The sequence below is a fragment of the Saccostrea cucullata genome, unplaced genomic scaffold, assembly GCF_032062105.1.
Source record: "Saccostrea cucullata isolate Sc308-1 unplaced genomic scaffold, CSIRO_AGI_Scuc_v1 ctg15104, whole genome shotgun sequence".
Lineage (NCBI taxonomy): Eukaryota > Metazoa > Mollusca > Bivalvia > Ostreida > Ostreidae > Saccostrea > Saccostrea cuccullata.
In genome coordinates this window covers 4,887-16,900 of record NW_026928910.1, presented here as the reverse complement: position 1 = coordinate 16,900, position 12,014 = coordinate 4,887, and the positions used below count along the sequence as shown (strand labels likewise).

The 12,014-nt window shown below is 30.8% G+C and overlaps 1 protein-coding gene across 1 annotated transcript; it reads left to right on the top strand.

Annotated features, from left to right (window-relative positions):
• The first annotated feature begins 1,081 nt into the window (after positions 1-1,081).
• On the top strand, positions 1,082-5,697 carry LOC134279163 (sex peptide receptor-like). Its single transcript, XM_062761520.1, has one exon. The coding sequence runs from the start codon at positions 2,011-2,013 to the stop codon at positions 3,262-3,264; it is 1,254 nt and encodes a 417-aa protein (XP_062617504.1). The 5' UTR covers positions 1,082-2,010; the 3' UTR covers positions 3,265-5,697.
• Positions 5,698-12,014: the final 6,317 nt, after the last annotated feature.

Here is a 12,014-nt window from a genome sequence, read left to right as displayed (position 1 = left end):
TTGTCTTTGTTGGATTTTGAAGTTTTATCAGTTTATTTCAATCATTTTCATTGATAATTATATATACAATTATAGCCGTTGCGGAGATCTATATTTAATTAATTTCTTTTCCTTCATCACAGGATATCTGGAGTTTTAATTTTTTTTTATTTCAATACCAAGTAATTTGTTTTTCTGTCAAAATAAATAAAATAAATGAATTTTTGAAGTAATAAGCAAATAGTATAATAGTATAGTAGCAAATAGTATAATTATGCATGCAGGCGCCCAATAGAACATATTACTTTCATAACTTTCCAAGATATTAAGGAGGTGTACAAATGCTGCGTTCTTTCTATTGTTTGAAAATCAGACGTCAAATTTTACTTTCCTCATACATATACGTTCCATTGTTTTTGCAAAGCGCAGATCATATCTTTATTTCTTTCTGTTAAATCATTTTAAAGCCGTTTTCATTACATTTTATTTTATTGGTCATTAATTAGTGTCAATATCAATTCTAGTTATAAAAGTAGGGAAATAAATAAAATATACTCTTGCAAATAATTTTCTCTAAATAACGTGGCATGTTTGCTCCCACGTATATAGCGCAATAAAGACGATCTATATCTTAAAGTGAATCAGACGCGGCAGGAGATAAATCTACATTTTTTAAGCTCTGGGATTTAAAATAAATTCTACCTTCCTATGTGAATATACAGTATGCATTTATATTACTTATGCCTATATTTTCATAATGTAATCTTGCTATTTATGAAAAACATATTTCATTAAAAAATTGGAGCGTTGAGTAGGAGTACCCAGAAGGATTATAAGTGCAGACATAATTAAATACTATGGGAGTGCATCGATTTTTCTTTTTTCTCTCTCTTTCTCTTTTCGGACCAAGGATGAAAATTAAAAGCTTCATCAATTTATATTTACCTGTGCGGACATCTAATGCTTTTGATATACGAGAAAATGAATGTCGTTAATGTGTTCGTCTGTGAATAACCATAGTTGTACTTTCTTTTCCTCTTTTCCAGGCTTTCCTGCATTTATATGTCCAGAGTATTCACCTTATATTCCTATTTAGACAAGACATTTGGATTAAGTGCCGAATCAACTAATATTTATTGTATATAAAAGCTTTTTAACCATCCATTAGCTGATAAAGTGACATGTTAATTGTGCATATTACGAAGGATGAAGTAGCGGTGTTTTTATTGTAAAAGTTTAATAGCATGGTTCGAGATGCTACAGTGAAATAATAACCTTTAAACCGCGGGAGAGATTTGACAAGTATGGATCGGTGCATAGGCTGAGGTTGGAACTAATTGCCGGTCGGGACATATTCCAAAAGACATCGATCAGGGGCCAATAATTAAACACAACTTCATCATCGGAACAGTAAACTGTGAATTGAATTGGAGGCTTTTTAGAAATAAAAATTTTGCTCACAAAAACACAATTGCCTGCATTGTTAAAGAAGCCGAGATTGTATCGGAAAATAGCAATGATAAGTATCGCACCAGATTCAAGTATTTAATGACGACATAAAAGCGGCCACACAATCAATAGGAGTCTCCGTTTTTACTTTTGTCATTGTAATCGTCGGACAATGGACAATTATGCACCAAACCTCACGGAACCTCATCCCAGACAAACCTCTTGTAGCCATGGTCTTTGAAATCAAAGGGACTATCTGTTTCAAAAGGAAAAGATCTCATTTCGGGAACAGAGGTAGTTCTTGACAAGTGTGAGCGTAAAATAAATTTATTCCTTGTACTTTCTCTGGAGATAAATTACAAGATCCTTAGGTAAGGTGTAATTATTTTTTTTTATTTGTTCATTCGGTTCAACATTGACTTTGAAAATTGAATTCATATTATCCAATAATCTATTATGACTGTTAAGAATTAAAATTGTGGAGCATGCGGTCACTCTTATGGACATAGTTCGAGCGATTAAATTAAAAATAAAAAAATGTGAAAAAATGGAAACTTCTACATCCTGATTTACGTTGATTTCATGATGACGTCAGCAAAGTTTGAAATTTCAAATAATTTCACGGCCCTCGTTGCATACGACCATACAGAGAAAATGTTTAACAGATCAAATGGCAATAACGCCAGTACTCCAGGTAACGGCATGGGATACGAGGATATTTTACCAATTATGAATCCTGGACAATCTTACATAGTGCCTATCAATGGGATTGTGTCTATTATTTTTATTTTAGTAACTATCGTTACCAACATTCTTGTCATGCTTGTTCTTCTTCGGAAACACATGCGGTCACCGACTAATATCATATTAGCGGCTATGGCCCTGGCAGATATGCTTACGGGACTTTTTCCTCTTCCAATGTACTTTTATTTCTTTACGCTTGGAAATTACGTCGAATATCCTCCATACGATTGGTGTTATGTGTACAAACTATTTACCGAATATCTGCCAATGATATTTCATACTGCTTCAATATGGCTGACCGTTTTCTTAGCCATTTTAAGATATATTTATGTCTGCCACACTGATGTCGCCCGAAAAGTCTGCACCGTTCCTAATGTCATCAGAGCCACAGTTGGCATATATGTTGTGGCCACTTTAACACAAACAACACGTTTCATTGAGTCAGAATCTATTCCACACTCGATACCTTCAAAGAGATCTCCAAATAAAACAATTACAACTTGTCTGTTTCCATACAGACCATTTGTGCAAGAAGACTTGGACTTGTACTTTAATCTTATATTTGGATTTCGAGTCATTTTTATCCACTTCATTCCCTGTTCCCTTCTGTTGATTTTAAATGCTCTTCTTATCCGGACCATGCGTCAAGCCCAGCTAAGACGTAGACTCTTGTTGCGACAAAATAAGAAAAATGAATCTAAGAAACTGGCTGACAGCAACTGCACGACTCTGATGCTGGTGGCTGTTTTGGGATTATTTCTGCTCGTTGAACTGCCCCTTGGCGTTATTATGATATTGTTCAGCATACAAAATACGCTTGATATTCACATATCTGAAACCAGTAACTTTTTACTTATGACAGCCGTGTCTAATACAGCTATCCTGGTGTCTTATCCTCTTAACTTTCTCATTTACTGTGCAATGAGCCGACAGTTTAGGGAAACCTTCAAAAGAATATTTACATGCAAACCTATGCCTCTGCAAAGAGAATGTTCCCACTACACGGCCGTACCACAGGAAAATGGGAAAATGCACCAAGAAGACAATAAAACAAACGTTGTAGAGATATCTGAATATAAAAAGAATGGATGATGAAGATTTTATTTTCCTCTTCAGAGAAATCCGTGATAATAAAAGCACAATATTTGTTTTATTGGTTATTTTCATATAATTATTATCTTTTTAATGTACATCTTACGAAATAATAGAAAATCATTTATATAAATAACTATGCTGGAAATTTTTAATGAAATTATGTTTTGCTTTTGCACTCGATGGTAAATTGTTTATGATAGAAAATCAAATATTATGATTTAGCATTTTGTTGGTTATGTTATACAGTAGTAGCGATCTGTATCTTTAAAACAAAAGAAATGACAAGTAACCGTAGTAGAAATTCTATTTGTCTAATCATATTGTTATACATTTCTCATAAAATCATTGTTAACCGACTGAAAACTTCCAAATAAAAAAAGTGATGTTTTTATTACTTTTAAAAGCAAAAAATTATTCAGTTGACACTAAAACCTTTATGTACCTTATTTTCTTTTAATAGAAGAAGAATAGTAAGAGTAATTGTTACTAAGAAATTCTTCTATATTCGTTTAGATGATGGTCGATAGGCATGGTTTTAAACATTATCTAGATTGTATGCAACAGAGTTATTGGTCATCCTTTCGTTTTCTTTAACATGGAAATACGCAAGTAATTAGGGTTCACAGCTAGATAGTATTGTACTACAGCTAACAATCACGTATTATTACCAGATATAAATTTGGCGAGCTTTTTAAAGAAGCTATTCAATAAGACACAAATAAGATATCCGGAGAGACTAGGAAATCAATTTTGATGAGGTATTAACGATGAATGGCCTTTTTAATGATAATTAACTATTGTATGTATTCGTAATTATTGAAAAAAAATGTCATAAGTCCAAACATTCTTGTTTTTATGTCTTTCCTGATCTGATTCATTTTATTACCTAACGGGAAAAAAATCAACAAATAACCAATGTATGAAGAATTCAAAATGTAAAAGTCAGCAATGTACCTCATTTATTCGCATTACAGTAAAAAAAAAACTGTTAAAAGACATACTTATCCCGGGCTTTTAGGGAGAATCCATGTTCTCCTTCATCAAGTGTCACTCTGCATCAAATCCTGGAGGCTCGATGACCTGTACATGGCCCAACTAGGAACTGATTCTCTCTCGAGATATTAAAGCATATTAAGAAGTGGGAAATACGTTATATTGAGGAGGGAATGTCACAGTTCTAGACGTGACGTGTATAACAGAGTGGATTCAACGGCAAATCCATAAATATGACTATTTTCAAAAGGAAAAAAATATATATTTCGTTACTCTCTTTCCACTCTCTAGAAAACTCGCATGTTATCTATTAAATGTTAAAATACTAAAGACATTTATGAAAACAACGTAATTCATCAACATTGCTCAAGGAGAGAAGTCTCAATTTCAATATATGAAATCCAAACAAGAAAGGTTTCTCCTATATTATATTGAAACTTTATGTACAAACAATAAAACCTAAAACTCATTAGAAACAAGTGAGAGTTCAAGCGTCTGCTTTTTGTTGAAGAAAAATTAATCAATTCTTGATTTCTTTGTAAACTAATGATATCCATTTAATTAATATATAATTGTTTCATGAATTAAGATTTTGTTTAAAATTCTCGAGTTATCACTATCAACTGCCTTTAAAAAATAGATATTGACATTGTTTAGTACATTTTTCTAAGAAACATTTTTAAAGCACAAAATCTAAGAATTGAAAGACTCTCTCTCTCTCCTGACAATCACAAATATCTATGTATGCATATTCTGGGTTTAGATTGTTATAGAGCGTCATAGTGTAATACTTATTTATTGATTGTGCTCATTTAGAAAAATTATGATCATTTACTTGTATTTTGTATATTTTTGTACTGTGATGTGAAAATATTATCACTAAATTATTCTGTTGTTTGATGAAGAAAATATAACTAGACAATGCTTTCTACTGTAAATACCTGCTGGCAAAAAATAAACACAGGAAAAAACAAGTAGTTTTCAAATCATCTATAACGGTTGTTTGGATACGTTTTTATTTAGTTATTGATGTATTAACATTTGGTATTGTTTGTAAACTTGTAAAATCATGTAATGCCCATAGATGTTGTGAAATACATATTTGCCCAATCGAATGTCCAGCGGCCTTATTTGCGGTTCAAATAGAAATCGCCTTTTAATAAAAGGTTCATGAATGATGCGGCAAACAAAAGCATGTGGTCTCATTTGTAATCAATTCGATGAATAAATACAGTTGAGTTTAGGAGTCTCTTGTGGCAAAGGAACCTTTAAATGACCATGAAGGATAACAACCCAGAAAAGCAGAAATATATATTACATCCATCAGAGTAAGCTTATAGGTGTTCAAAATGAAATGCACAAAACGTCGTTAAAGATAGACTTGAATGCATCTAATGAATTTCAGGTAAAAAATATCAATGTATTGAAACGTAACGTATCGGGCTTAAATATTTTATACATGTACTCTTTTATTATGGTTCAAAACATTACCTCATTTTTTCTAGCCCTGATAGAGCCAAATGCTGACTGACGTTTTTCATACTAATTGTTAGTCCATTATTTAGACACTGAATTGACGATGGATTCTTCTGTTATTTCCCGATCATGATAATAAGCACACGGCGGGAGCTCACTCCTCCATGGCATCTGATCCCACCTCCGATGTTTTGGAGGTTCGTGATTGCCCTGCTCCTATTTTGTATTGTTCTATGGACTTTTGATCTCGAATACTGTTCGTTATGTCCATATGTTTCATTACATGTTTGGACTTACTAGTAATAGGTAAAGGCAAAATATTTCGAATTGAAAAAATAAATTTATAATTTTGACAAAACAATTTTCATGATGTTTTATTTCAAGCAACTATACACGTTTTAAAAAATATTTTTTAATATAGCAGAAATTAAATTTAAAAAAAAAAGGGTTTATTGTTTTAAAGTTGTAAGATCTCTTAAAAAGGCGGATCCAAGGAAATTTTTGGAAAGCAGTCTTCCTGTGTATTGCCTGGAGAGTGATGTCCATCACATTTATTTTTAACCCCACCAATTTTGTCTGAGTATATATTCAAAACATTATAAGGTTTTAGATATCTTAATTACAGAATCAAATCGTATTTGAAATACATTTCCTTGTTGCAGTAAGAACAATACAAATACTAAACTTGATGCTTTCTCCCAATGCAGGCTACGATGAAAAAACTAAGGGTTATCAATCACTGATGCCAGGTCTTAATAACATACGATAGAATCTTCTGTCAGAGAGTGAAAAATTACTCTGAAAAACAAAGCCCCATCAAATAGAAACAATCCCAGTATTTGATACCACATAACTTCTGATGGCACCGTTTCTTTGTATATCAGCTACTTCATTAAATGGCAGACCTCTGACATATTTGTTATTCCTTGGTTAGATATGATGTATGACAAGATTTCCGAGACAGAAAAGGGAGACTTGGCTTAGATTTTTTGATTTATTTCTTTATTAAAGAGTTTTAATGCATACGCTCTTATGTAACTGATCATTTTGGTTGCATCAATATAAATGGAAATTAAACTGAAAAAAGTGGCTTTTGTTGGATACTGAATTACTGTATTGATTTCCTTTTTATCTTGAATTTAAAAGACAAACGTTTGGTTTTAATCATTCATGTCTTTCCTGGATTCGATTGATAACAAAAGTTTAAGAGTGTCATTTTGACTAAACCTTCATTATTTTTTGCTTGACTTGCAGTACACAATTCAGTTTTAGTGATAAGCGGCAACTTCTTGCACACAAGTAATCACAATAGCGTATAAACTTAAATAATAACCTCATTTTTCTCTTTAAGTATAGCAATGTTCTATTTCTTGACAGTAATCAGATAGCATTACTGTCGGAAGGTTCCCATTTGATGCTGCCTAGCTACATCTGAGCAAAAATTTTCTTTTAATGAGTTTGTACATTTAAATGATATGTATTGTATTCTGTTTTTTTTTCTTGCATGGAATGTATGTTGAATATGCAAAATTAATCATGAAAAATAGAAACCCTTTTATTATTAAATTGACCTTGACTTTGATTTTACAGATTGCATCACATAAATGAATAACTGTCCCCCTAGCTGTTATTAGCCGACCTACATGTATTTGTGTATTCCTATGAAGCAAAATTTGTGCAACATCTATTTATGTGAAAATACGTACTTGCTGTGGCCTTCAATTTGACATATGAATACACTGTATATCGACGACGTATTGTCAATTAACAATGGTTATTTCCACACTTTTGTTGATATAGATACGATAAACATTGTATCCCTGTGACTTGATAACAAAGATACCACAAAATCTGGCACATCTGTTTCATATCTAGATATTTGACCTGAAAAAGACATTAATGGTAATCTAATAACAAAGCAGCTCTATGATTAATGTATTGGATTCAACTTTTCAATCGTCACCTTCCCTTACTTAATGCAGCAATATACCTTCATCACCTGCATACATGGTTATATCTCTCAGTTGATTCAATACGCGAGAGCATGTTCTACGTATAAAAAAAAATTCTAAAACGAAGTAAACTATTGACAAACAACTTAACGAACCAAGAATATCAGCAGTCTCGTTTAAAGTCATCATTTCGTAAGTTCTATGGTCGATATAATGACCTTGTCAGCAAATTAAAATTAATAGAATAAGTCAAATGCTTACTGACGTTTTTTTTTCATACAGATTATCAGGTCATTACATGCAATACTGAATTGTCGACAGATTTTTTCGGTTATTTCACGATTATGACAAGGTTCAAGTTTAATAAATCGTTTGTACAATTTAATAAATCGTTTGTACAATTTGATAAATCGTATATACAAAATATATACAAACTTTGTACGATTTAATAAATTTTATATAACAAAAAGGTAACATATTTAATAAATCGTTTGTACAATTTGTTTGTTAAATCGTGTGTAAATATATCAAATTGAGTACAATTTATTAAATTTTTATACGATATTTTAAAATAGTTTGTACATTTTTATAAATGTTTGAACATTTTCTCGTTTTTACGTTGACAAAACGTTCCATAAAAAATTGTTTGATAAAAAATTGTTTGTGTGAATAATAATAACCCATTTAATTTTTTAAATTGTACAAAGGTTTTACATTCTAATAGATAATTAAATTCATCAGCAATTTATTAAATCTGTTATCAAATTGTACAAACGATTTATTAAATCACACACGATTTATTAAATTGTAAACCATTTATTAAATTGTACACACGATTTATTAAATTGTACAAACGATTTATTAAATCGTACAAACGTTTTCTTAAATCGTTCAAACGATTTTTAAAAAAATATAATTGTTAAAATGGCACAAAGTTTTGATTAAATATTTTGTAGATCTGTCAAAGGAGCACAAGGCGGGTAATGCGGGTCCGTTCTCCATGGCACCTGATCCCACCTCTGATATTTTTGGAGGTCCGCTCTGCTCCAATTTTGTATTGTTAATTGGACTTTTAGCTTGAATAATATTTGTTATCTCCATATATTTCATTATGTTCACAAATATTGCGAAAAAGAAAAATATTTATATAATTACACATTTCAATGATCAATGGTTTTTTTATACGATTCATAGATATATGAACTTCACGGAAAAGCATATTGACCGACCATGTCCCTGGTTTTCTTCATTTGTATACCTTGACACGCACGTGATAAAATAAATCAAATAAACTAATGACAAAGCCAAATATAATGTATAAAAATAATACAGCTAAAGGTAAAATCTCATTATATTTATCTACATTCTACTATAACTTGTAAAATGTCAAATCAAAGCCCGTTGATTTATTTAATTGTATGCTATTTTGTAAAGAGTTTTAAATCCACTGACACCAAAAAATATTTTATACCAAATGGAAGGATATGGAGATAACGAATAGTATTCAACAAAATAGGAGCAGAGCAAACACGGACCTCCGAAACATCAGAGGTGGGATCAGGTGCCATAGAGGAGTGAGCATCCCCTGCTGACCGGTAACACCCGACGTGTGCTCCTTGTCATGATAGTGAATTAACGGAAAAATTCGTCGTCAATTCAGTGTATAAATAATGAACTAACAATTAGTATGAAAAATGTCAATCAGCATTTGGCTCAATGATAAATTGTATTTGCTGACAAGGTTATTATATCGACCATAGAACTTACGAAATGATGACTTTAAACGAGACTGCTGATCTTCTTGTTTCATCAACTTGTTTGTCAATAATTTACATCGTTTTAGAAATTGTTCATACGTAGAGCAAATCTACGATATAAAATTAAAATCTTACACAAACATTTACTTTCACACTTATAACAAACCTTGCAGATAAAAGAAAACACTTGTATTACATTTTTTATCTATACGCATTTAAATAAAGAATACATCTGGTTATATAGCATATTGTCCATCTTAAGAGATCTTAATAGATAATAAAGGATAAAAAGAGGAGCTTTTGCAGTTTTCTTCTTAACTTCAGATTTAAAAAAGTAGCAGATAATTTAGTATTTTAATTTTAAGTGATATGACCTACAAGAGAGAGAGAGAGAGAGAGAGAGAGAGAGAGAGAGACAGAGAGAGAGAGAGAGAGAGAGAGAGAGAGAGAGTCTTTTGAGTTTATTCAACTTATAAGAGGTGAAAATATTAAGTATAGGTATTGATTACATACATCGCACGAGCAGGTTATTTTTTTTTATCAATTCTTTCAATTATATAGGATCTAAACAAGAATAAAGGTTAAATCTAATACAGAAAACCTAATTGACTTTTGATATTCATTAACTGTTGGAGTATGAGAAAATCCCCCTTTCCTGATTATCTTCAGAACTCAAAGCACATCGATCAACCAATAATCTCCAATATGTCACAATATCTTGTTATATTATTACTTAAGTATCGATTGTCTGTCGTTATTACCAACCTTTGTGTCATTTCGTCATCAAAAACAATTAACAGTGTAAAGTAATGAACTATTGGCCAATATCCACAATATGACACAAATATATTTAGCTACATGTATATGTGCTGAGGAAAATACTAGGTGACGTAAAAAAAAAGTTCATACATGTATATGTTAAATGTAAACAAAAATAATAGAACATTTTCTTTTTATTGGATAAGAACATATCCGAAATAAAAAAATCAAATAAAGATAACAGGAATAATTTGGATTTTGTATTTAATTTCTTGAATGCTTAAAAAGTTATATTGTGAGAAATTAAAATTTCGTTGAAAGAAAATCTTCAAAATGTAAGTATCTCGTCAGAATTTTAAGCAAAGTGTCAAAATGAAAATTCACACATAATAATCTCAATGGAATAAGACCACCACTCACTCTAATTATTTCATTGTGAAATAAAATTGTAGATTTAGACTTTAAAAACGTAGACTCATAGATTTAAATTACACGAGGACTTCCATGCCAATTTCAAAAGTACTCGCCAACTGACGTCAAACACAAAGGCAGCCGCACGAGATTTACATGCATATTTTGCCTCCTTAGCGTCAGACACAGTTGAAATCGTTGGGGGGGGGGGCTTTGAATTTACATTCCTTATAAAAATCCCCTAACTTTCAAAGAGTGTTCAATGGGAAATATAAAAGTTAAACATACACAATCTATTTGGAAGGAGGATTAATTTATTCATTTTTTTTTTACTGATTTTGATCATTTTCTTATTATGAAAGAGGTGCAACGATCATTAAAATGTAAGTATGTGACTTTTACAAATGTAATCAAGGACTCTGCTATATTCCAGCAAATTGCAAAAGGATGTAATCTGCAATGTACAGTATTATCGTTACAATGCAAGAAAATATTTATGCACTTAGTTTGAAATTGATTTGTACGACGTTTATCAACATATAACATTTATCGCATTTTCAGCTTTTAATCAACTTTGAAAATCATTTATAGCTATTCAATAAAACTAAAACAAAAATACAAACAAAGAGGTGTAATTACAAAGTCTAGGTTTTTTATAATCGTGTCATAAAAATGTTAAAATAGCGTTCTCCAAAAATCTTGAATACACATCTATATATAGGCTATAAAAAGACCCTCAGAAATCCCAGGTGAAAACTTTCAAATTGTGGTTTTGTAAATTGGTCATAAAAAGTGTAACTGATGCACAACCTATAGAAAAATGTTTTAAATGGGCTTTGATACTGGTTTTCATATTTAAAAGAAAAGTAAACTATACATTCCACATTTATTCATTATTGATATTTTTACATTAAAATAAAAATATTTACATAATCAACGTTGTGCACAGGTAATTGTTTTCAGATATAATTCCATACAGCTAAAAAATCGCAAAAAATGGTTTTTTTGCCAAAAAAATGTTTAGTGTTTTAAACATTACCTGAAAATTAAAATTTGACACAAAAAAAAAACCCGATGCCTACTTTTCACAAAACACGTGCCGCAAATCCAGATTTTCATTGTTTTATAAACATCCCGAACATTGGTTTTCGTAGGTGATATTTGATTTTCACAAAGTACATAAAATTTACTAGACACAAGTACCAAAGTTTTAAAAATTTGAAAAAATCAAAAATTCTATAAAATAGTTTTTAAATAAATACATTTATTGAAGTGAACACTTAGAAGTTTTGTTAAGTGTATATGTGCTGAGGAAAATACTAGATGACGTAAAAAAAAGTTCATACATGTATATATCTTGAATGTAAATAAAAATAATAGAAAATTTTCTTTTCATTGG

What these genes read in the sequence shown, in the direction of transcription:
- LOC134279163 (XM_062761520.1), top strand. Translation starts at nt 2,011, where the DNA reads ATGATGACGTCAGCAAAGTTTGAAATTTCAAATAATTTCACGGCCCTC.